Genomic DNA, 25,220 nt, shown 5'->3' with positions numbered 1-25,220 from the left:
ATACCAGAGCTCATATTTATAAGAGAAATTCTTCTGCTGTTTCCCATATGTCCAAAGAGGCATCGAAAGTTTGTTTGTTGCCAAAGTAGGCGCGTTACTTCATGTGAGCACAGCAAAACAAAAACGGTAAAAAAGCAACCAATGTGTCCATTGAGTTTAAGTTGTTAAAAAGTTGTAACCACTGCAATTATGGCTGTTTAAAGAGATTCAATTTATGACTCTGACCAACTTAATTCCAGAAATTGGTCAATTAGTTCTCAAAAAGCTGACCAAACAGGCTTCAAATATCCAACCAATTGAGTTCGAAATTTGACCAATTAAATTCAACGTTTTAAGCAATCTTTTCGACATAGTGACTAATTGAGAGCGAAAACACTGTACTCATCTTAAATTGTAAAGTTTGAAAAACAAAAAACATCAGAAAAAAAAATACTTGTGCTTATATTTTTAGTGCTAAGAATGACATGGCTTCTAAGCAAACGATGTGGTTTCTAAAATACGATTTCCATTTCTGAAAATATGAAATAGATTTTGATTAGTCTGAGACATCGATTTTGATTGGCCGCGATATTGCTTGTTGGATTCAATGTAAATGACTTTTACAATAGGTAACTTTAAAATTCTAAATATGTGTATGCTCCATGGAAAAAAAAACACTTATGATGTTTTTCCTGAGAATGTTTTTCCTTTCTGTGATTTAAATTATCTTTAAAAAGCCTTATTAAGAAACCATACGAATTTGGTAGGATGACTTGGGGGTATCTATTGGTTTCTAGAAGCTAATTACATTTTGTGATTTTTATAAACCACAGTTTACCATAAAAAATAGTATTTTTATTGAGATCAAGATAAAGGGCCGCTGCACATTTCTATCAAACAACACGTCTTTAATACCATCTGACTTAAGATATATTTCTTCTAAAGTACCATAAATATTTATAATGGTTTCAAATACTTATTAGGCTATTTTGAGTGTCAATACACTTCAACCTATTACTAACAAATGATTTCACTTGAGCTACATTACTCAAAAAAAAATCAACTTTTACTGTAGTCCAAAATATCTAGTTTTTTATTACTTGGCTTCACGGAATCTAGGCAAATCTCAAGATGACAAACTGCTAATAAGCTATTTAATTTATAAAAAAGACCCTTTTCGCAATTGATCATTTTTGGATTGGAAAGAATATTGTAGAACACTCAAGAATTTGTCAAGATTGGAATACTTCATTTATCAATAGTTTGTTCGCAATTTTAGTGTAAAGATTATATCAGCTGACAATATTTTTGTGTTGGGGATTTGGCGAGTGAGCACTAGCAAAGGGCTGGTAACTCTGAAACTCAATCATCAGGTGCTTTTCAAAATTGCAGTAGTCTGCGGGTGTTAAAGGAGAAAAGGGAATTACAGTGCTCTTCGGAAAGTTGGTCGGTAGCTGATGTTGTCTTCCACGTAATTTATACAATCCTCAAACTGAGAAAGCATAAACCACAGAAAGTGGTATGGGACGTTCGATCGTCTTGTGTTGTGATAAGTATTGTTATCGAATGAGAAATTGAAGTCCCCTGCTATGAAGAGATTTCGAATAATAGTGTTTGAATTATCCAGGGAGCCTAGTTGATGGAGTACACTCGAAAAGAAGACATTTTTGTCGACTGCATTGCTTGCTGGAGCATAGAGGTTTAGTATAAAAAAGGGTTGTATAGATTCGTCTGACCAAGAGATTTTTACAATTAAAAATCTTTGATCGTCCGATTGTTGAATTAGTTCCATATTTTGGGACTGACTGAGATTAATGATTCCACAGTACTTGGTCCACAGTGTCTGATGTGCTTGAAATTTCATGTTGAGTGATTTAGTTATTTTATCGAATGAATGAAGAGGTATATTTGTTTCTTGACATAATAATATGTTTAGTTGCTGTTGTCTTAGATATCGAATAAAGTTGTCGGTATGTTGTAAATTGTTCTGCAATCAATTGAGCCTATCTTCATATTTATGATCTTATTACTATGATTATTCATAATAATTATAAGTTGAGTTTAGTGGAGGGCTGTGATGATCCTCCTGCCGCAGAGTTATTTTCCTCATATTCGTCTTCAAATGATGCATTTTCTTCTACTTCTAAACTATTGTCGGAAAAAGCTGATTTTTTCTTGGATCTTTCCACAGCTGAAGTAGGTGTAAATGCTTCCGAGTTGTTACGTTTCTGCATATTCATAGAGAGGCTATTAAATGTGACAAGTGGGTGTAGTAACCCCTTGGCGGCTTCTTTTCTGCCCGTTTTCTTCTGACTTGAATCTTCATCGATTGGAGTAGGTAAGGTACTACCGTCAATGTTTTCTTCATATACTGCGTCTAAAGTAGAAATGGCCTCCTGGGGTTCATCTTTATCTTCTGCTACAGATGTACTGTCGGGCTTATTGTTATCTTCTTCTGACATTTCCGTATCCATTCCTTGAGGACTTTTCAATTCGACTGTCTTTTGTCCGGTGTTTATCTGTTCTACATTAGTGCTCATCACCCTAGAGCGATGGGTTGCCACTTGTTTTCTCTTACGATTCCAAGGGGCGTCAGAACCTTGGGATTTCAAATGTTGAGTACTCTCACAGATGAAGCAAGCTTTTCTTCTACGGAGAAGAACTGGACAATTCATTCTTGTATGATCATCAACATGGCAATAGTTGCAAATGGGGTTCATATTGCTCCAAACAATATGTAAGTAGTGACGTTGTTCCCAAGATAGGATTTGAGGTGTAAGAGGCTCATAATTTTTGTTTTATCCTTGACAAGAGTAACATATCCTCTACCATTAAACCAATGGCCATCCACTGTATGATAGAGTCCTATTTCCGGAATGCTCCCATACTTTTCAAGTAACTAAGTCACCAAAGGCTTTAGCTTGTCATCCTTTTCATAAGGAATATTGGTGATTCCTATTCTGATCACATCCGAGTTTTTATCCGTCATTACTTGTACTTGGATTTTTCTACCGAGAATCAAAAACTCCTGATTTAATGCTTCCATCTTATCTTCTTCATTATCAAAATTAAGCTCATTGCACTGATGGGCTCTACCAACTTTTCTTTCCCTAAGGCCTATGCCTTTAGGAAATTGGTCTCTGAGAACAAGGTTAAGACTTCTATCTTTAAAATTCAAGCATTCAAATTCTGAAGCGGCAGTAACGATGGAGTGTTTATCGATAGCTTGAAGAAAAGCTGTTTGACTTTCCAAATTAGCTACGTTATTAACATCTGACTTGTTGTGAAATGAGACACTTCGTTTTTGGTTTTTAACTGTGTGCACCCATGTTTTGAATTCAAACGGTTTGCTACTAGGATTATGGCGAGAATCGGCTACCCCAGGAGGATTATTAGCCTTACTAGTAATGTCATGATTAATAGCGGAAAGAACCACGACTTCGAAGTATATTGGTCTCCTGATTTACAACAACCCTTTCTGGAAATTGAAGAAGCTAGACAGGGACAAGACTAGCACATTATGCAATATGGTGATTCATTAGTTTATTTTATTTTAATAGATAATTTGATAAGTAGTTAGTACTTTTATCTGTCTCATTTTGTCATGACTCTTTTCCATCGTTCTATTTTTTCCAGCACTTTCTCATTTCCCATCAATCACATCTCTTTGTTTATCCCTATGACACTACTTATTCCACTCCTCCCTCCATATCCCTCCAGTACCACAGTCGCATTCGCTTAGCTAAAACTTGAATTTACAGTTAAAACAGAAAAAGTAATAAACAAAGACAAACAGTGCTCTTTTTTTAATGAGTTCCGGGTAAACGGTAAAGGAAACAAATTTAAAAGGAGAGGGGAATAACACAATATCGAGGGAAAAGGGAGGAAAGATGAGATTAATAAAATTGGGGAATGAGAAGAACTATGTTGACCGTTTCATACAACCAGATCTTGATTTGAATAGCTCAATTTTATTCTTGTCCCCATGCAGAAGAGAATACCTGCTGAGTGATTCTATATGGCTGTCATGATCCACCACGATTGATTTGATCATTTTACAGCTCCTATAAAAGATACAACAAAAGTTAGTATGAAATAAACATATGAGAAACATTTTTCATACTTTAAAAATATGACAACGTCGCCAGGATTGTTTGATAAACCAGTGTATGAAATCACACAAAGCCGAATCTTTTTGATTGAGTGTCCAATGAAGTCGATCATTGCTTGAGTATCCCCATCGCAATAAGTCAAGCTGGTTGCCTTGATGTTGTTGTTACTGTTGGTATTGTTGTCCGCCAAGAAATCTCTTTCCAAGGTCGGTGAAGATGGTGTTGAGCTGGTAGAGGCAAAGATATAACGATGGAGACATCGGTTCCTTAACTTCATGACCATTGCCTCGAGGAGTCCTTGCCGTGTCGCCACGCTTTCAATGCCTGGAGATTTCCTAACATGTCCAACATTTATCCAATTGCTACCATCGTTATTGATTTCTGTGCGGAAGTTAGATGTTGATTCCACCAATTTTCCGATCGCATTGTTCTTGAGCTTGCAAAACATTCGTCCTTTGGTATTCTTTCCCTCGACACGTTTGGGGACCCGTTCGCCGAAGTCTTTGATAAGTTTTCCAAACATTAACGCATTCATAAATTTGGGTAGTTGTGGCAGTTGCTTAATGATGTTGTTGTAGATGTCCGTCGTGGTATAAAAGGCATAGTCAAAGAGATCTTTGTTTTAGCATTCTTAAAAAACATTGATAATAGACTTTCGAGGTTGTAGACAATTGAATCATCGGTGCTTGAGTCGCTATCGTCGCTATTGTTGTTGTTGCTGTTGCTGCTGAAATCGCTGATTTTATCACTGGCCACAGTAAAATAAAATTGACAACAATTAAAAAAGAGCTTCTTACAAGCCGTGTACTGTTTTTTGAACTATTCTTCAACAAAACTTCTCTAAAAAATGGAAGTGTTTGTCAATAAATGACGATTCAGAATTAGCTTGGATTGCATAATTGTCATTTTTGAAATGCAAACAGCATTTCTTCACAATCACATCAATTAGATCAACTGGGTTAAAGGTCGGCCTGATGTGCTATCAAAAAAGGGATTAGTATATTATTTATTATTTTAAATAAGTTTATTAACACTTACGTCTATGACATATTTGCAAAAATTCATGGCTTCAGATGAAGCTCTTTGGAAATTGACAACTTTAGGCGACTGACATAATTGCATTTTTTGGGTCCTTAAGGACGCAAATAATTGGTGATTTTCAACATTGTCAGTCGTTTCCGACATAGAAATCAACGCTTTACATGTCCTTGAATAAATAAATAAAATTAAAATGCTTTGTATTGCCCCTTTTTCATTTTGTTTGTAGGGTAAGTATTCATAGAGTTATTCACGTTTAAAAAAAGTGTTTTTTTTTTTTTTTTTTTTTTTTTTTTTTTTTTTCAAATGGTCTTTGTTTGGAAAGCCTGTTCCTCTATTGTTGAAAGACCGACATCTTTTTTTATTTGACGGCAAAATGCGAAAATCAAAAGCACTTTGCAATTACTGGATTTTACCTAGACTTTGCGATTTGAACAAGCGATTTAACGGAAGACCGAAAGCGATCTTACGAAAAGTAAAAAAAAAAAAAAAAACCAATATTAAAAAAATAACTCTATTTATTGATGCCTGTGACCGATACTTTTGTCCACAATTCCTAGAATTCTAAGTTAATGCCAACTTTTTTTTTACAAACTCTTCACTTTCCTGTCAAGAATAGTACAGTATAATTTAAGAAATGCATTGCTTACCTATATTTATAATTACTTAATTCATCTGTATACAGTATATATGAATTCAAGCGAAATGTTCACTATAAATATAAAGGAACGCTTTGACAGTGAAAAATATGCTCAATGCTAATATGTGCTTTCAAGCTGCAGGAGGATGTCAAAATGTCCAATTGCATATTTTAAAGTACCCCTTTTGAAAGAGATAGACAATACTGAATTAACACAGTAAATTGGGCTTTAGACTTTAAACTTTTTTGTTTTGAAACTATACTTAGGGACCCATTCATGTTTGTTTTATATTTTGGCATATTTTATTAAATTATTTTTATAAATTTTAATATAAATTATAGATGCGTATACTTGAAAAGCATGTGTATAATATATAAGCGCACGTAACAGATACTCATTTTAATGCTCATGATCATTAGCAATCCCTCCTGGGGCTCTATGTCGACCAAAAATCATTTCTCCAATAAACACTCCTCCAATAATAACGAAGAGGAATCCAGCATTACCTGTCATAACCACCATCATTAATAGGTAGCTAATGAACGATGAAAATGCCGCCAGGAAACTTCTGATAGTATGACATGTCCAGGAAAGCATTGGAGAAATAGATGGGGAATATGATAACGAGCCAGGGGTTTTTTCGATACCATGATTAACTGTTTGCTAAAGATAAATTCTGTTTGTGAGCATGGACTAAGAGAATAAGATTACTTATAATACCTGTTCTATGTTTGATTGAAGAATGCATGTATTGGCTTCACGTCTCTTTCTCCAAGCAACAAGATAGGCATCTAACGTAGGAATTCCTTTATAAAGGATTGTCATGAAAAGCATTCCGAAACAGGCACCAGCATAAGCACCTTTTGAACTTGGTACCCATGTATTTATCCAAATACCATCACCAGTAGTACTCCAATGGAAGGTTCCCATAGCCCCCATCATCATATGATGCATATGGCTGCTGCTATTTCCTGTAGTCATGTTCATATTATGGCCAGAGTGATCCATACTGTTATTAGAATGATCCATAGAATGATCCATAGAATGATCCATTTTGAATAGTACCAGTAACCAGGAGAGAAAAAAAAATTATAAAGTAAAACTAACACGCTACTTTACGCGCTTTTATTGTTTTTTTTACATTTCAACATATGGGTGGCAAAAATCTCGCAAGTGAACACAATGAAGACTTTTTTAACTTACAGACAAACTTATGATGAAGCCATTACAGTTAACATAATTATTTTAAATAAATATTTATGCACTATTTGCTTTCAGTTAATTGATATAGAATAGTATCTATTATAATTGCATAAATTCATGTGGATTTATTAAGGGATTAGACATTTTTCTCTGTAAAGAATAGCAAAAATATCTCATTAGCCAATTAGGATGTACTTTTGTTCCCAACGGTAGAAACATTGATTCCGTAACCATGTGTGTAACCTTATGTGAATGGAACAATCTCAATTTTCGTTCATACTATTCAATAGAAGATCAAAGCAAATGAATCTTTTTGAATACATACACGCAATCCAATATTCAATCGGGCGCGCAGTAATTTGATGCAACATGATGATAATGACCATTTTTACAGTCAAGTACAAAGTCAGAAGTTTTAACAAAATCTGTTTCAAACGGTAACTTCAGTTAGAACTTGATATCATGATTTTTCTTAGTCGGACATCAGCATGAAATCGAGATTGTTGGAGTTTTTCCGTTTCAAATAATAGAAATAATAAATAAATTTGAATTGAATTGTACAACTAAACAATTTTCAAACAAATGACCAAAATAGGTTTTCTCTTTAGGCCAACTTAGGCTCAAAAGAACAATAAAGTCTATTTAATAAGTATCCAATTGAGAATAGAAGCACTTTATATCTGATTTCTTTGAAAATGAATTAGTAGGTATCCTATGTTCAGTCAAAAACAAACTTTAATATTCCACGAACTTTTGATGGAAAGCCTATAATCTCCGGCGAATTAACTGAGATCTTTTGAAAGCTACCATTAATAATCTCGCATCTAAACATCTGTACCCAATCATATATCAGATCATATTATTTGTCGTTTGCATCATCATCATCAAACCGTCACAAAAGAGTATAAAAACAGAGTGGTTATATATTATTGAACATTTTCATCAGACCTACAATGGATTATCAGCAGTATATCAGCGAACTTAGCAAGACCAGACAACCATCGGCTAGTAAGAATTGCTACTAAAAAATCCCGCATTAAATATTAAACTGCCTCTTAGCTCGTGCGCTTACACCATATCTTCATGAAGAAAATATGGTAATAGGGATAATCAAAATGTATTAATATAGATTCAACTAATATGCTTTGGTTTAGATATCTCTAGGCCAAGGTCAACCTAATCCTAGCACATTCCCTTTTAAAAACATGTCTATCACTCTTGAGTCTGGAGAAACATTGCAAATGGACCAACAATTATTCAAGCGCTGTTTGTCTTATGATCTTACTGTACGTCATCTCTTTTTATTTTTCTATTTTCTTACCATTATTTTAGTCAGGTCTTCCTCAGTTAAATGAATGGCTTAAAAAGCTTCAAGAAATAGAACACAAACCTTCTGTAAAGGGCTACTCTCTTTCTGTCGGTGTAGGATCACAGGATTTGTTAACAAAGGTAAGTGGGAGAAATCAGTTTTAGAAAGCCTTATATTAACGAGGCGTTAAGGCATTTGAAATGGTCATTGAGCCCGGAACAGCTTTACTTGTTGAGGATCCTACTTATACAGGCGCCATTGCATATTTACGCACTCAACCTTGTGAATTAATTGGCGTTGCTACAGACGCAGAAGGTGTAAAACCTGATGTATTGGATAAAATACTAACCGAATGGCCATCTGCTTCCACTGGTAAAGGTAAAAAGCCAAAGGTGTTGTACACAATTCCTTGTGGTGGGAATCCAACTGGTGTAACCGCATCTCTTGAACGTAAAAAAAAAGTTTACGCGGTTTGCCAAAAGCATGACCTGCTAATCTTTGAAGATGATCCTTACTACTATCTTCAGTTCCAGTCTCCTCGTGTACCTTCTTATTTTTCTCTTGATACCGACGGCCGTGTACTTCGTTTTGACAGCATGAGCAAAATTTTATCGTCTGGTTTACGTATTGGGTGGGTCACTGGTCCTCCAGCATTAGTTGAACGCATTGATCTTCATACAATGGTAAAAAAACAAAAAAAAAATAGTTTTAACACCCTCTAAAATATTTATTGTAGGTTACAAACCTTCAGCCTTCAGGTATCCCACAATTGATGGCATATGAGCTTTTGAACTTATGGGGATACGATAAATTCTTTAAACATATTGAAACTGTATCAGGCTTTTATCGCACAAAGGCCGAGCAATTTTCTGAATGTTTAGAAAGGAGAATGAAAGGCTATGGTGAATGGGTCGTACCAACTGGTGGTATGTTCTTTTGGATCAAGTTACTGGGTGGAATTACGGATTCCAGTGATTTGATTATGAATACAGCTATTCCTAAGAAGAAAGTGTTGGCTCTGCCTGGTAAAGTCTTCATACCAGCAGGGAATCAAACACCTTACCTTCGAGTGTCTTTCAGTAATGTTTCGTACGAGCAAATGGATGAAGGATTACGTAGACTTGCGGAAGCTATTCAAGAAGCAACGGATCGTAATGGAGTAGAAACAAAACACTAAATCATGCATATACCTTCTTGCCTATTTAATAAACAAACCTAATGCATTAATAAAAACCATTCTATTGAAAAAAAAAAAAAAAAAAAAAAAAAAAAAAAAAAAAAAATACTACAATGACACCAAGTTAATTTTCGAATAAAGAAATTTATTGAAGATAATTTTAACCTCAGCAAAATAAAAGAGCATGTCATCTCGAATATCCATACACTGCACACGACCTTTAATTATATCCGAAGATGAAGCAAAAAAAAAGTAAAGCATGGAGAATCTTTTATCTTTTTAGAATATAATACACGATTAGAGAGATTGCAGAACTTGTTGGATTGAACAAGTCTACTGTGCAAAATATAAAAGCCAAGATTGATCGCTATGGCAGCTCTCTGCCTTACAAGCAAACAGGTCATCCATTCAAAATAAATGAAAGAACTGAAAGGCATTTGAAGAGGATAATTATAAAGGATCCTTTTACCTTTTATAAAGAAGTAAATATGGAATTAGCAAAGCTAGATGCTTTTGTTTGTATAGAAACTCTTCGATCGTATGCCGATCGACTTGCCTTCAAATCATACAAAACAGCTCACAAGCCTAGATTGACTGCAAGACACCACAAAAGTAGGCTTCACTGGGCGAAGGAATACATCAAATGGGCCAAAGACCAATGAAAAGACGTTGCTTGGTCTGATGAGTCGCCCTTTTGCGTGGAAGGCAGTAACCACTGTAAAAGAGTACTCAGGAAGGAAGGAGATCGTTATGACGAAAGAAGTATAGTATCTACAGCCATGTGTGGCGGTGATGGTGCTATGGTTTGGGGATATTTTTGGGGAGGAGGTTTCGGTCATTTAGAAATGATTGACACCGGTTTTGTAGACCAAGAAACATACATCAATACTTTGGCCAACAGGTTTCATCCTTGATTTATAAATGTCACAATGCATCAGGAGAAGGATTTTATCTTCCAAGAGGATGAGCTTCCTGTCATACAAGTGGTTATGCTCGATGGTGGAAGGAACCCATCTAATCAGGGGGTTTGAGTACTGGCCTGCTCAAAGCTCTGATTTGTACCCCATTGAGCATGTTTGGAAAGCTCTTGAAAGGCAAATTGAGAGAAAAATACTGTCCATCAAAACCTTGGGGTAATTGAAGGTGGTTCTACGAGAAAAGTGGGAAAGACTGGATGATGAGTTTGCAGACCGATTAGATCGAAGCATGAAGAGGCGATGTGAAGCAGTTATCAAAGCTAAAGGCGGCGCGACAGAATACTTAAAATTATTTTATGGATATATTTTTAAAATAAGCACCTGAACCTTTCTTTTCTCAAAAACTTGAAATCCCAAGCTTAGGCTCACAGGTATTAATTGGCTTTGAACTTACATGCCATATTTTTTCAAAATTTTGCTTCAATATTTTGTCTGGAATTTTATTTGGTGTAATCGTATAGCAGCATCGTTTTCTCCTGTGTCTGATAATAAAAACAACAAGAGATAATATGTTTCAAGTACCATAAACATAAACAGAATATAACTATTACAATGACTTGGTAAAACCATTGTTTTAAAAAGTGAGATAGGCGTTGAAGTAAAAGTATACGTATTTTATTTGTAGCTACAAATCGGATCAGATCAATTAAAAAAATAATAGCAACTCAAATGACAGCTCCATTGTTATTTTTGGAAGTGTCAAATTTAGGAATGCAAAAAACAAGTCAAAAATAGCAACTTGAAATAGCAACTCCGTTGAGGCTGCTCTAATAGTTAAACTTTCAATGCCACTGACAAGCGCTTTGGTGGTACCAAGAAAGATATAAGTTGTTGTTTTGAATATTGTTAATAATCTCCAGTGCTCCTTCACCCACAAAACTACTTCTCTATTTTAAGGTACGTTGCCGCTTAATGTGGTAGTTATTGTAGTCTAGGAATCACCACTCTTAAATTATATTAAACCAACCAAAAATTAAGTCAGTAGTACGCAAAACTCCACTTGCAAAGAATGAAATGATTGCTGATAGAATAGAAGAAGCAGCAAAAACAGCTACAGCAAAAACTATGGAGGTTGAGTTCATCATCAACAAAGGCAATTTCCAAAATGTTGCAAAATGGACATATTGTGAATAGTCTAGTTCCATGGCAACTTTTTTTCTATTGTTTATAAATTTTCTCTATAGGTCCAACGAGATTTCAATTGGCCAACAAAAATTTCTATTTTTATTTCCCAAAAATTCATAATTTCCATAAAAGGGTGTTTATATGCTTACAATCCAAATCGTATCACTTATTTAAGTCACCTACTCCATTTACATCATATTAACCATATTTGGGTGTTTAACAAAGAAGTCATGCTATTTCTCTTTCTTATAAAGTCTTTTTTTTTTTCCGTTTTTCTTTTTTAAAATACACACACACACAAACATCCAAAGGAGAACTAGTTAACGCAGACAATCTTAAAATAGGATTTTTTTTTTTTTCAAATTTCTAAAGTACAAGAATCTCAAGATTGTATCTTTAGCTGATATGAGTGTCAATGTAATGGCAAGAGGAACATATACAAATGATTGTGTTTCTACTTATATGGTTTGGCTGTAATGAATGTATATCTATTCTTTACTTATGCATTTTTTTTAATAGAATAAGGATGATAGCTTGGAAGAGTTTATGCAGTTTATTGGTGCAAACCAAGAATTAAAACTATTCCAGCAACATTCATCTTCTCTGATCATGTCTGAAACTATCAACAATAGTTTTACTCTAACTGTAAATAATTCAAACAATAAAAGTTTTATTACTTATGTTATATAGAACATGTCTCTTTCTCATTTCAGAAATATTCAAGAAGCATACAACTTGTTATCGACCAGCTCTCAGCAAAGACCACAAGGTTCTTTCGCATGTCATATCGCCTCAGCGGATAGTAATTATGATCAATTCAGACGTTCTCCTTTTGATACACAAGCTCAGGAAATCAAAATGGGTTCAAAAGGATCACATGTAGTACAATCCGCAGAGGATGACAATTGTTTGGATTACATGAAGGAGTATGACACAACTGTATATCAATCGCCTTTAAAGTATCGTCCAATAACTCCTACAACTCCCTTTATGTCTAAATCAAATATATTTGATGATTATGACGATAGTGATTCACTCGTATTTGAAATGAGTGAAATCGGAGAAAACATTGAAGAGGACAGTAATGACATGGCATCAGCAGATTACATTTCTCGCTTGAAAGGAAATAGGGTCAGCTTGAGAAAATCTCAATGACTTTTATTACCTTTTTTATTTTGCATCCATTCCCTATCTTTTGTGTGACGCACAAATTAAACTAACCAATTTGTATGCTACAAACCATTGTTTATATAACTTTAGGATTTTAGTTGTTTGTAATAAAAAAAAATACTGTGCTATTTGTACACAACATTTTTTACTGAATCGTTTTAAAATTGCTTTTCATGATTTTACTAGTCTCGTTCAGTTCTCGTCTCTTTTGGTAGAGCTATTTTCATGCAAACAAATAGTATTTGATATTCTTAGTTCTCTAATTATCATTCTCATGGGGGGAGTTTTTTTCATTGTAATCTTAAAAGCGCTGTATGTCGAACTGGTGAGATTCTTTTTTATTTAAAACAAGCTGAATAGTAGACACAAAAGCAACTTTTTTTTTATAAAAAGTAGAGGAAGAAAGTAATCATAACTTGCTTTACTTTAAATATTTTGGCTCTTTATATCGAATATAAAAAACAAGAGAATGAATTGAACTTAAAGGCTGTAATGGCAGTGATGGAAAAATTGTTTATGAAGACACCATTTGACTCGATTAAAATACTCTTGCTGTCCTGGTACAACTATAGGATCATTTAGAATAAACATTAAGAACAGTTATGCTCGGCTATTGAAGCAAGGTGTATCCATGGTTTAATTAAAGCGCATTAAAGTATGTTGCATTCTAATAAAATACTTGATTAGAAAAAACGTCTAGTCGAATTGGCTTTTTTTTTGAAGTGCGCCGTGACTCGTAAAAATCTAGTAACTTTGTTTCTTTTTTTTTTTCTCCAGATCTTTCAGGTCAATTCCATATTATAAATAATGGGAAAGCAAATTAGAAAAGCATATAGATCCCGAACAGATCCTCTAGGTTCTCGTGTCTCTGCAGGTGCCCGACAAGGAATATTAGAACAACAAACTATGGAATTGCAACCTGATCAAGTTTTACCAGTGATTCAAAAGGTTTGAAAAAATGACTGTTTATTTCGTATTGTCATTCATTTCTATCAATAGTTTACTTCGCCTGATGCAGCTGAAAGAGCTTGGGCAGCCGCAAGTATCTCCAACTTGATCCTGTCCAATGATACTTATCTCAAGCTATTCTTGTCCAAGGGAGTTGTTGGTAGTTTGATTAATTTATTGAGTGATGAAAAACGTGAAGTTGTTGAAGAAGCCTTGGGTACATTAAGGTTCGTCCGCTATCCCCAAAAAACAGTAGGTGTAGATCTGACTTTGTTATGACTTGACAGAAATATGTGTACAATTGAACCTGAAATTTGTCAAGAATTTTTCCAAAAGAATATTTTGACAGCTCTCAATAATCTATTGCCCGATGTGAGTATAAGCAAATGCATTTGGGGTCTGATTTTTATTAATTAAGGTTTCTCCCCTCTTTAATAGATATCTCATGTTATTGATTGTGTGTTAAAGGATGCACCTCTTTCAGATCTTGCGGATCAAGATAAAAGAACAAGCATTTGGGATGTTACAGAAAACGTTATTTATATCATTTGGACATTGGGTGAATTTTCAGAAGAATCCATCAAAGCAATCAACCAGCTTAACCTTGTTGGTTTCTTGATATCATTCTTGTCATTTGCTGATCAATGTCCAGCCCGTGTTGTCATTGCTGCAGGTAAAGAAAAATCAAATAATAAAAAGTATTTATTAACTTTTTGAATAGGCCAATGTTTAGCAACTTTAACTGACGATAACAAAGATGGTTGTATTCAATTCCAAGAACATCCTGAATATGCACAAACGCTTTTTACAATTCTTCAAAAAGCAACTGACAGTAGCAAGCTATTTATCTGCGTTCTTTCTTGTGGTAAAGAAAAGAAAACTATGTCAAAAATACATCATTTAAATCCTTTTTAAATAGCTATTTTATCCAATATTCGCGATACGCTTGTATTGCAAAATGGCACAGAGGATCTCAACAAGAACATTCTTCCCATTTTAATCTCATCACTTGATTATGATATCCAAGCTGCTGCTGAACAGACCAAGGCTGCTGTTCAAAGTGGTGTAAGTCATTAAAGAGACAAACCAGTGAGTAAACTTATCGTTTGTGTTAGAATTTGAATAAAAAGCAAGCTAATTTAGATATATTGCCTCAAGAAAACCAAGCTGTCACTAAAGAAGAAGTAAGTTTATAAATAATTTTGGGGAAAATATGCAAACTTATAGATAAAATGGATAACTATAGACCTATGTTCAAGGTGTTACAGAACGTTTGGCTACATTACAACTCTCTTTAGAATTATTGGCCAATATTTGTTCACAAGATGATACTGAAGGTAAAAAGGGATAAAATTATGATTTTATTTACTCAAACAAAAATGATAAGATGGATGGGAAGATGCTGGTGAGAATATGGAAGAAGACGAAATGGCTGAAGATATGGCCGACAACATCAACGAAGACAATGTAGAGGAACATCTTCAAGAAGCTCAACAATTGGGCGAGACAACATCTGCCGCTGTGGACGAAGATGTAGTCCGATCCAGTCCGATCGTGAAATCATTTGTTCAACAAGTCTTTCCTCACTTGGTTCGCCTTGCTACTCCTACCAGCTTGTCTTTCTCTACAGAGCCACTTGTGTCCGCCGTGACACACGGATTGGCATTGACACATCAGCGTGCATTGGAGTGTTTTAATAACTTTTTATTGGCAATGAACGAGATACCTTCCAAGTTTTGGTTTAAAGAGCAAAGTTCTGATGCTGTACAAGCATGGCGTTGGTTGTTCAATACTGCCAATCTGGTTGCTTCTTCACCTGAATCAGAGGATCGTAATGCGGTTTTGGAAGCCATTGTGGGATGTCTGTGGTCTCTTGGTCGTGGGCTCGGTCATCACATTGTAAGTGAAAATTCCACATACCAAATAATGATAAACTGACTAATATAAAAAAAAGCCGTTAGAAACAACAGATGTACCTTCTTTGTGTGGTGCATACAAGACTGCTGTGAATGAATCTATGCGAGTAAAGATTGTTGGCTGTTTAAGTACGATTGCTTCAAGACAAGGAGATATTAATACGAATAAGGTATTTTAGTCATACTTGTGCATTGTACAAAAATTTAACAGCAAATGCGTATGTGTAGGACATTGGTGTGTTCATTATGGATGTATTGAGTAACATTGCAACCCACAAGACTCAAGTTGATGTGGCTGTTGAAGCACTGAACTTTATGTTTGATGTTTATAATGATTGTGCCTTTGACTATGACACACCTGTTTACGTCCAAGGAAACTTTAACCGTCAATTAAAGCAGATCTTACCCTCAGTGAAAGCCATGGTAAGGCTAAAATGCGATTTGTAGATGATGTTCTAATTCATTCTTGTTAAATAGGTCAAATCAGTAGACCGAAGAAAGAACTTTGACTTGAGACACAGATGTGATGAAGCATTAATGAACTTGGTGGCATTTATCAAATACAAGGCATCAGAGAATAAAGCATAGATAATCAATTGTGTATTTTTTTTTAATTATAGACAGTAAACCATAACAAAATTAATCATCATTTTCCTTGTTTTTTTTTTAAAAAAAAAAAAAGAATCTCAGGGTTTCAGGGTTTCTTTTCCCTTGAGAAAAACATAGTACAAGTGTCACCATATCACGCGAATAATACATGATTATCGGTTATATGCACACGAAACTTTCTCTTTTTGGGTTATAAATCATCAAAAAAAGCTTTCCTTTTTTTTGATCCAAGGAATATAGCTATCTCGGTCATATTTAATCTTTTTTTTTTATTATTCATTCAAAAGATAGGGAAAGTGTATGTTAACGATAACACAGAAGTATTTATCAAGAGCTTTCTTGTTAAAGATGCTGCTTCTTTTGCTTTCTTTACCCAACTATTTAAAATTGGTACCTGGGAAAAAGAAAAGATAAACTTGTTCTCCAAGAAAAATACAGGTGATACAGCTGAGAAAGCATCCTGTATCAAGCAAGACCCTGAATAACCCTATCTTCTGATATGTGCTCACTATCATTCACCTGGCTTTTTCTTTTCACATAAAAAGGACCTATTTTTCTTTCTCTCTTTCAGAAATCAATTCTATTTTGAATGATTCGATTTCGCTACAATAGTCCAGAATTTCAAATTTTCTTGGTTGGCATGATTTGTTTCTGCTGTCCAGGTATGTACAATGCCCTAAGTGGCCTTGGTGCTCAAGGTCAATCATCCACAAAGGCTGCTACTGAAGGCGGTACTGCCTTGTCCGTCACTTTCACACTGTGTTCATTAATTGGTGCACCCATGTAAGATGAGAAATGACTACAATCTTTTTTTTTTTTTTTTTTTTTTTTTTTGCTTACATTTGTAATACACAGTTACAACATCTTTGGCCATCGTGTGTTGATTCCTGGCGCATTGGCCTATGTTCTTTATGTTGGATCATTTTTGTCTGGTTCTGATGCATTTACTGTGGTTGCTGGTGCCGTCTTGGGTATTGGTGCAGGCTTTTTATGGACAGCTCAAGCTGGTATCATGATGTCTTATCCTAATGAAAAAAGTAAAGGAAAAGCTTTTTCTATGTTTTGGATGATCTTTAACCTGTAAGACAAGCAAGTCTTTCTAAAAAAAGCGAATTAATTATACATGACAATAGAGGCGCTACACTTGGAGCAGCTATTCCTCTAGGTAATGAATGGAACTCGGGCACTAAAGAAGCAGTCAAAACAAGCACTTATATCGCTTTCATGGTCATCATGGCCGTCGGGTCGCTCTTGACGCTCGCACTGCTTCCACCAAGAAAAGTCATTCGATCCGATGGTGCCCATGTCTCTCTTCATAAATTCTCTAATTGGAAGCGCGAGGCTCTCGAAATCATCAGACTCTTCACAGACTGGCGTATGCTCATCTTGATTCCCTTTTTTGCTGGTTCTAATTGGTTCTATACTTACCAATTCAACGTTTACAATGGCCCTTATTTTATGCATATCCGTGCTCGGGCATTAAACAATTTACTTTATTGGATTTTCCAAATCATCGGTGCCGGACTCTTTGGCTGGTTTCTTGACTATGAGCGTATCGGTTCTCGCAAAATGCGCGCCTTTGCCGGATGCACCGTCACACTGGTTGTAATTGTCTGCCTTTGGATTGGAGGCTTTGTGATACAGTCTAGATTCACACGAGAGTCTGTTGAATCAGCCGATTACAGACCGATCGATGTGTTTGACGCTGCTTATCCTGGCCTTGTCATTGAATATGCTCTCTTTGGTCTGATCGATGCTGTCTATCAAGGTTTTGCTTATTGGTTGATGGGTACCATGACAAACGATACCGAACGTGCAGCTCGTTATGGCGGATTCTATAAGGCCATTCAAAATGCGGCTGCTGCAGTTGCTAATCAACTAGAGGCCAACCGGATTGCCTACATGTCTCAGCTCATCGTTGTATTTTGTTTTAATGTAGTAGGTCTTTTGCTTGCTTATGTTGTCTGCTGGACGGTCCCAAATGTCACGGTTGAAACGATTGATAACCTTGTGGATGGTCACACGGCGGCTACTTTAGTAGGTGGTCATATCGAACATAGAGAAGGCGACAAACAAATCTCGGTCAGCAAAAATTCGGTCGAGAAAATCGAAGCTTAAATGTGAAAAGTTCCCACTAACAATAGCTTACCTAATGACGAATGACAGTTACCCAGGATAATAATAAATTTTAAAGCCCAAAGCTTGCATATACGCTGTTACACTAAATAATTTATTTAACTATCCATTTTGTTTTCGTGTTTAGGAATATGCAAAGTGCCTATTTCTTCAATAATTGTATGAATACTAGTCACTACATCTTCTCATAAAGTCAGGTTTGGTATTATACTCAGAATAAGATTATTTGACACGTAAAACAACAAGAATTAAATTAATAAGCATTCAAATGCCGACAAAAGCACTCGAGTAATCCATATATGTCTTTCCCAAAGCTTCTTACTGATGTTGTTTGAGAATGGCGGATTTGCATTGCTCATTCTCTAGTCATGAGATTATTTAATCTATTGTTTACAAAGAAATTATGTTTTGTTTCAACAGTCAACTCTGGGAATAAAAAAAAAAAAAAGTTGCTTTTTAATAAACTGCCAAACAAAAGAAGACTTGATGGCTAGTCTTTCAAAATACTTTTCGAAAAAGATTGTGTGACAAGAAAGTATAAGGCGAAAAAGGCATTTATCAGTGCGAGACATGTTCATATATGATATCGAGTACGTGGCTCTTTGCAATTTAATAATAAATTGAATTTCTGATTGAAATGTTTTTCCGATTGGCTGGCATTATAAAAATTTCCCTCATTGCTTTTGTTTTACAAAGAAGTATGCTGTTGACTGTAGGACAATAATAAGGTTTATATCATGCAACTGTACATAATCTCTTCTATTTTTTTTTGCTTTTTCTTTTATTTTTATTTTGCTTGGTTTTTTTTATGTCAAATAATCAAATAAAGTTCCTTATTTGGAGAAAAAAAAAAGGCATCATCAGCGGACATTTCCAGCCACATTACGGTGTCCCCCGGCTTGTGTGATTAAAAAGGCAAGTAAATGGTACCTTAAAAAGCTTATTTTTTATTTGAAGGCAACCAATCATAATCCTTATTTGTGTATATGACTTCATTGAACGCCAAGCAACCCAAAAATAAGCATTTTAAGAGGCGGTTATTAAGATATTTGTACGACAAATTGAAAACTATTTAAAACAAGAGTCGCATCACCTTCTCTCTCTTTTTTTTAATCAAATTAAATTTTATAAAATGTAAGTCAAAGTGTGAAGAAGAGAATAACCGTGGTGTGCTAATGAGAGATAAATTTAGGGGTCTCTTTGATATGTTTAACGAACAACATGGTGAAGTCCACCAAACTCCTCACGAGCACAAGGGTCACCTTTCTCACGAACTCATTGCTGGTGCCGCTTCTTATGAAGCCGTCAAGGCCTACCAAAAGCACTGTGAAGAAAATGGTGAACCCGTTGACCACAGCACTGCCAAGGCTCTCCTCGCTGGTTTTGCCGGTGCTGCTTTGGACAAGTTGATTGAAACAAAGGGTCTCGACTTCATTGACAAGCAAAAGGCCAAGAGACACGCTGAAGATCAAGTCAAGCAATACTACGATGAAGAACGCTAGATCTTTTTCATGTGAATATTCAAAACATACCTTTCACTCTATGTAACATAATAAATAAATAAAAAAAAAAGCTTATAAAGCTACATAAAAAAATACGTGTGTTTTAGTACATCTTTTATTATCATGTTCATTTTATGAAAAAGGTTATTGGTGGAATAAAGACAGGTTAAGTATGTTTACCATTTTAAAATAAGTCTTACAAATAGGTCACTTGTTTTTTCGGTTTGTTAATCCCATACAATCCTTGAACGTCAAGGAAAAATAAAAAAGTAAATATTATATATGGTCATATATGAACTAAAAGACCGCAAATTGTTTCAAACAAATTACATTCATTTAACCTTCAAAAAAAAATGTACGCAGTTGTGTTGGAATTTGAGCCAAAGGAAAATAAAATGCAGCATTCTATGTTACACGATATGGCTTTTCTATACTCTCCATTTTTTTTTTTTTTTTTGCCAATAACCCTTTGTATACTCATGCTACTACCATTGTTTATAGTACCAATGCAACCTAGCAAACTATAGTGTCATATGCTCTCCCTTACTTTAATGCTTCACTAAATGGTAATGTTAATCTCTCAAGATTTCTATCCTATGATTTTCTTTTGAATTTAATCAATTTTAATGTTTTATATAGCTTTATTTCTTGAACAGATTCATCTTTTTCTTGTCATGAATACACTTTAAATAGATAACATGTGTGATATTTTAATTAGTCAATAGTGCTCTTTGAAAGCCATCAACAATAATTAGCAATATGAAATTGCATGCAAATTCTTATTTACTACTCAAATCCAGTACATTATTCTTGGACAGCTTATTCATTCACCTTAACATGCTCATTCATATGCATAGTACTCCTTTATGGTGCTGACCGCTCTCATTTATTTTTTAGGAGCGCACATATAATGTATATCAATCTTTTTTTCTGCTGAACTAAATGTAATATAATAAAAATTATAATTGAAAGGATGGAAAGGAAAGAAAAAGGAAGATTATGAAATTGACTGTCACAGCTACATATAAGCTTTACACTTCTTTAGTTTTGCAAATCATCCTACAAATTCTTGTACTGTTTTAAACTGCTTTCAAATTAGCCAATAAGGAAACGAATAAAAAGCAGTCAAAAATTCCTTGAAAAGAGTATAAATTCTCTTTCCTTCTTTTTTTCTTTTCCTTATCCTTTTTGAAGAGTTAATGGATTGTCAAAATTTTAGCTTTGGAGATGAAGCAGACGTACAGTTGCTCTGATTGGGTGAAAAAGCCTAAGAAAAAAAAAAAAAAACCTGATTTTATGAAATATAGTGCTATTTGATCGACTAAACGTGAAAGAAAGGTATTCCATAAGTAAAAACTTCTTAACCAGCCAAAGACTATAGTTTAAGCTACATTTGAAATGCTGGATTAGTGGCTACTCTTTGATTTCCCTCTTTGCACTGTGGCAAAGATGCTTTACACAAACTCCTCAAAAGCATCTAATAATTGAAATTTATAAATGGTTTTTCCTACTTTGATGAGTTCATGTACTATGTTTGTTCTAAAAGTAGACATGTAATATTATTTAATGAATGTAGACTCTATAGCTTATAATCCGATTTAAGGAGTATTCACCTTATGCTCTCTTTTAATACAATCCAGATCATTAGAAATCTATCGCAAAGTACATCTAATAACATGAATAATCTTTATACTTTATTTTTGAATTTGAGATTTTCTTTTGAATATTTGATTATTTCTTCTTCAATTATATGCTTATTAAATGCTGTAATGAAGATATTAAAAGTAGTAAAATTATTTATTGGTTTAAAAAAGTTGCAAAATGAGGTCAAGCTACGTATAACGTTTGAAAATCAACCATAGTCAAATGCTCATCATCGAGTCGTTTCCAAGTCGTAATGATTCGACCATTTTCACTCAATTTGAATACTCTTGATCGTCTTGGCCATCCCATATGTGCTGCACCATAGCCTCCTACACCTGCTCCTCCAGCATAACATAGTTGAATTTTATCTTGTTCCAAGCAATAATCATTAACATGATCACGTCCACTATTTAACAAGTCAATTATTTTTCGTTTTAGTTTGATTATTAGCGTACCAAGAAGCTACTTTGATGCTATTGGCTAAGAACAAGTAAATGTATTTATGATTAGCTAGGCAAAGTTTTCTTTTTTTCTTAATACTTTGTTTCATTTACTTTTTTTAAAAGCGGCCAATGAATGCGTATCACTTTTTGGTGTAGAAACAGATTCTCTTGCATCACCTAGCCTTGGACTGCTTTGATCGTATTCCCTTATCCATAAAGTAAGAGTTGGTTTCTTTTGTTGTATGCATATTTAATTTTTACCAAATAGGAGCATGGAAAAAAATAATTGCATCAGGTTTAGAATCCAATTTCTGAAATTCCAAATCGGATTGAACTACCCAATCTAATTGTTCTTTCTTGATAGAGTCATCTCTTTCCCCACTTGTTTCTTCTGATCGTGAATGAGAATCAAGAAAGTAGAGCGTAAAATCATGTGTACTACAGAATGTTGGATTTAGCAAGCTTAATTATGACTTGCATTTTTTTTTTTACGCTGCTCTTGTTCTATTGGAATATATCTTTAAAGCATAATTTCCTACACCCGGTACGTCCATTGGTCCGCGTTCTATTAAAGAATATGGCATTCTTTTCATCACCTGTAAAAGTTCTTCTCGACTTAAATCATTTCCGTCATCATGTTCTCCAAAAATTACAGCCTTTTTTTTTTGTTTAGTCAAGAGAAAGATTTTCATTGTATCTATCTACAAACCCAAGGGATCTTTTTCTTTATGACTGGCTCTGCGAATTTGTATGTTGCTGCTCTAGCATCACTCACGCCTATAAAAATGAGTTTCATTACGCATAAATACATACAAAGACACGTACCACCTCCATTGATGTTGTCTCCTGAGAATACGACTAAACTTGGCTTTTCTTTATCAAGTACTTTGTTTATGTAATCTATTGTTGTTGCATCTCCTTTACAGTCGGCCTAAATAGTAGATAGATTATGTTACAAATTTTATCTTTTGGCTTTAGTAAACAAAAAAAAAACCTCAGAAGAAACATCGCGGCAAACCCCTTCTTCGTTTGTAAAATGTAAATCCGCTAGTTGTAAAATCTTGAATCACCTATTATTGATGGAGGCTTTGTTAACCCGCTTATTGAATTACTGGCTTACGATGACAACGAAGAAATACAATGTCATGCTATATCCACTCTTCGTAATTTGGCCGCAAGCTCAGAACGAAACAAGCGCGCTATTGTTGAAGCAGGTGCTGTTGAGCGAATCAAGACGTTGATCAATAAAGTACCCTTGAGTGTTCAAACAGAAATGACAGCTGCTGTGGCTGTTTTGGCATTAAGTGATGAATTAAAACAAAGATTGTTGGGACTGGGTGTATTGGATGTCTTGTACCACAAATGAATAGAGTCACCTCGGAAAGTGATTGAGTTAAGGTTGACATCTACTTTTGTGTAGCCTTCTGGTGTTGTCTGGTCGTTTAATATAACGACAACACTACACCCAAATAATGATTCATCCATGTACTCACTCCTCTCTCATTCTCTCTCCTTTTTTAGTACTTACTCTGTAACAGGATCCTTTGTCTTTTCTCTTTTAAAGAATAAATAAACACTCATACCAACAATTACACCTTTATTCAAATCCTTTTCAACTCTTTCCCAACCCTAACACATAAAATAAAGGTCAATTGTAAAAGCTCTTTCAAATACAATTTATATCTTACGTCCAAGTAGCAATTACTTGTAAAGCATTCCTTTGCTGTGATAGCAGTGATAGGATCTACAAAAAATAAGTAAAAGAGAGATCATATCTTTCATCCAGAGTACCTTTCATTCCGTCTTGACTATAAAACATAAATAAATGATATCCACCTACATCACTGTTTAAATCAACAGGTATCCTTTTATACTCTGCTGATACCATTGGACTACTTCCTTCTTTAATAATAATGGAGGTAACAGGATTGGATGATATCGAGGTGTCCTTTGTATAATAAAGCCATAAAGATGCTTCTTCTGATTGCCCGTCGTTTAGATTGACATTCAATTTGCTCCATTTTGAAATGTTAGAAATGCTAGACGTGTTAGAGCCCTGAACAATTTGTAGCTCGGTAATTGGATTGTCATTGGGATCTTCTTTAAGATGCATAAATACAGATTTGGTCCCTTTCACTCCTAAATTGAGATCAACTGGTATTTTTCTGTACCCTGGATAATTAGGACAAGCATATTTGATGTCACAGGAAACTAGTTTAATGTCTGTAATGTAAGCATTTGCTAGTCTTGCTATGAATATAAATGTAAAGAATGCGATCCACAGCATAAAAGTAAACAAAAACTTTTTCCTTATTCTGTGTTGGAAAAAAGGTGATAAAAATACCAAAACGTGGTGTTTTATAAAAATTAAAAGTTTCTTTGCCCTTTGACTATTTTCAATTCATGCAGATCGCCTTGAACCGAATAGTGTAAAGATAAATATTTTCATAAATGTATAAACCTTTTGAGACGAATTGGGAATGTATTTGTACAGGAAATAAACTGTCCCAGGCAAATTTGAGCGGTTTACATTATTGCAATATCACATATTGGTTATTTTTGCATACAGTTAGTTGAATATTAAAGATGTAGCGTGTTTACTACCAAGTATTAATGAACAAACAATTAATTTATTAGTATTTCTTTTCATAGTATCAAGAAAATTAATTTAAAAACAAAGAATACGTAAAAAAAAAAAAAAAAAAAAAAAAATAGAAAGATAAAAGAAAAAGTTTACTTGTAAATTATGTTTATTACATACAGGTCTCTACTTCGCTCATCATAGTCAAATAACGATTCACCCTCTCTCCCTTTTAAATGTTTTCTATGGACAAAAACTTATTCCCTTTTAGGATCACTCCAGATTATTGATAATTCAATCATGTAATCTATATAGTGCACATCCACGAATTAAAAATGAATTAAAGACCACGTAAAACGCATGTTTGAATTATTTTGCTACAACTAGAGTTGGCTTACTAAAAAAAAAAGTTATGTTTAGACTATAAAAAAAGTTATGACGGGACTAATGGTGATGATAATTGACCAAAGACACAATTTGCACAGCAGATGTTTTTTCTCAGAAAAAAGTTTCAAACATATGCAAATATAAAAAAAGCAGCAGCAACAGTAACTGTGGTTTATTTTTATGGATTCAACGATTTTATGTAATAGATATATAGTGAGTCAAATATGACAATAGATAAAATACGGATGTTCTTGGACATTTATTTAATATTAGAAAGTAATGCTAGCTCAATTAATTAACATATTCATCCAAGCGAGCCTTGG

At 34.4% G+C, this 25,220-nt stretch overlaps 11 protein-coding genes across 11 annotated transcripts; 6 read left to right on the top strand and 5 right to left on the bottom strand.

The window, feature by feature from the left end:
- Window positions 1-2,027: 2,027 nt before the first annotated feature.
- RO3G_03839 (uncharacterized protein) lies at window positions 2,028-2,699 on the bottom strand (the record flags this gene model as incomplete). Its single annotated transcript, XM_067658429.1, has 1 exon — window positions 2,028-2,699. One exon carries the CDS (start codon window positions 2,697-2,699, stop codon window positions 2,028-2,030), a length of 672 nt encoding a protein of 223 aa, XP_067514530.1.
- A 2,218-nt stretch (window positions 2,700-4,917) lies between these two features.
- On the bottom strand, window positions 4,918-5,276 carry RO3G_03838 (uncharacterized protein; the record flags this gene model as incomplete). The annotated part of the gene is made up of 2 exons (XM_067658428.1): window positions 4,918-5,070; window positions 5,130-5,276. 2 exons carry the CDS (start codon window positions 5,274-5,276, stop codon window positions 4,918-4,920), a joined length of 300 nt encoding a protein of 99 aa, XP_067514529.1.
- An 893-nt stretch (window positions 5,277-6,169) lies between these two features.
- Window positions 6,170-6,823, bottom strand: RO3G_03837 (uncharacterized protein; the record flags this gene model as incomplete). Its single annotated transcript, XM_067658427.1, has 2 exons — window positions 6,170-6,433; window positions 6,491-6,823. 2 exons carry the CDS (start codon window positions 6,821-6,823, stop codon window positions 6,170-6,172), a joined length of 597 nt encoding a protein of 198 aa, XP_067514528.1.
- A 1,355-nt stretch (window positions 6,824-8,178) lies between these two features.
- On the top strand, window positions 8,179-9,459 carry RO3G_03836 (uncharacterized protein; the record flags this gene model as incomplete). The annotated part of the gene is made up of 4 exons (XM_067658426.1): window positions 8,179-8,259; window positions 8,306-8,422; window positions 8,474-8,965; window positions 9,019-9,459. 4 exons carry the CDS (start codon window positions 8,179-8,181, stop codon window positions 9,457-9,459), a joined length of 1,131 nt encoding a protein of 376 aa, XP_067514527.1.
- A 779-nt stretch (window positions 9,460-10,238) lies between these two features.
- RO3G_03835 (uncharacterized protein) lies at window positions 10,239-10,373 on the top strand (the record flags this gene model as incomplete). Its single annotated transcript, XM_067658425.1, has 1 exon — window positions 10,239-10,373. The coding sequence occupies one exon, from the start codon at window positions 10,239-10,241 to the stop codon at window positions 10,371-10,373; it is 135 nt and encodes a 44-aa protein (XP_067514526.1).
- Window positions 10,374-11,966: 1,593 nt separating this feature from the next.
- RO3G_03834 (uncharacterized protein) lies at window positions 11,967-12,716 on the top strand (the record flags this gene model as incomplete). Its single annotated transcript, XM_067658424.1, has 3 exons — window positions 11,967-12,026; window positions 12,081-12,206; window positions 12,252-12,716. The coding sequence occupies 3 exons, from the start codon at window positions 11,967-11,969 to the stop codon at window positions 12,714-12,716; spliced, it is 651 nt and encodes a 216-aa protein (XP_067514525.1).
- Window positions 12,717-13,637: 921 nt separating this feature from the next.
- RO3G_03833 (uncharacterized protein) lies at window positions 13,638-16,183 on the top strand (the record flags this gene model as incomplete). The annotated part of the gene is made up of 11 exons (XM_067658423.1): window positions 13,638-13,679; window positions 13,731-13,931; window positions 14,118-14,352; window positions 14,401-14,544; window positions 14,599-14,744; window positions 14,795-14,863; window positions 14,926-15,016; window positions 15,067-15,578; window positions 15,634-15,765; window positions 15,824-16,018; window positions 16,073-16,183. 11 exons carry the CDS (start codon window positions 13,638-13,640, stop codon window positions 16,181-16,183), a joined length of 1,878 nt encoding a protein of 625 aa, XP_067514524.1.
- A 685-nt stretch (window positions 16,184-16,868) lies between these two features.
- On the top strand, window positions 16,869-18,322 carry RO3G_03832 (uncharacterized protein; the record flags this gene model as incomplete). The annotated part of the gene is made up of 3 exons (XM_067658422.1): window positions 16,869-16,987; window positions 17,060-17,284; window positions 17,338-18,322. 3 exons carry the CDS (start codon window positions 16,869-16,871, stop codon window positions 18,320-18,322), a joined length of 1,329 nt encoding a protein of 442 aa, XP_067514523.1.
- Window positions 18,323-19,472: 1,150 nt separating this feature from the next.
- RO3G_03831 (uncharacterized protein) lies at window positions 19,473-19,842 on the top strand (the record flags this gene model as incomplete). Its single annotated transcript, XM_067658421.1, has 2 exons — window positions 19,473-19,474; window positions 19,533-19,842. Coding segments are annotated over 2 exons (312 nt in total).
- Window positions 19,843-21,669: 1,827 nt separating this feature from the next.
- Window positions 21,670-22,483, bottom strand: RO3G_03830 (uncharacterized protein; the record flags this gene model as incomplete). Its single annotated transcript, XM_067658420.1, has 5 exons — window positions 21,670-21,892; window positions 21,942-21,966; window positions 22,041-22,135; window positions 22,191-22,367; window positions 22,422-22,483. The coding sequence occupies 5 exons, from the start codon at window positions 22,481-22,483 to the stop codon at window positions 21,670-21,672; spliced, it is 582 nt and encodes a 193-aa protein (XP_067514521.1).
- A 709-nt stretch (window positions 22,484-23,192) lies between these two features.
- RO3G_03829 (uncharacterized protein) lies at window positions 23,193-23,817 on the bottom strand (the record flags this gene model as incomplete). Its single annotated transcript, XM_067658419.1, has 4 exons — window positions 23,193-23,388; window positions 23,458-23,558; window positions 23,618-23,673; window positions 23,766-23,817. 4 exons carry the CDS (start codon window positions 23,815-23,817, stop codon window positions 23,193-23,195), a joined length of 405 nt encoding a protein of 134 aa, XP_067514520.1.
- Window positions 23,818-25,220: the final 1,403 nt, after the last annotated feature.

Source organism: Rhizopus delemar, genomic scaffold (genome assembly GCF_000149305.1).
Source record: "Rhizopus delemar RA 99-880 supercont3.2 genomic scaffold, whole genome shotgun sequence".
Lineage (NCBI taxonomy): Eukaryota > Fungi > Mucoromycota > Mucoromycetes > Mucorales > Rhizopodaceae > Rhizopus > Rhizopus delemar.
This window is presented reverse-complemented; position numbering and strand designations above follow the sequence as displayed.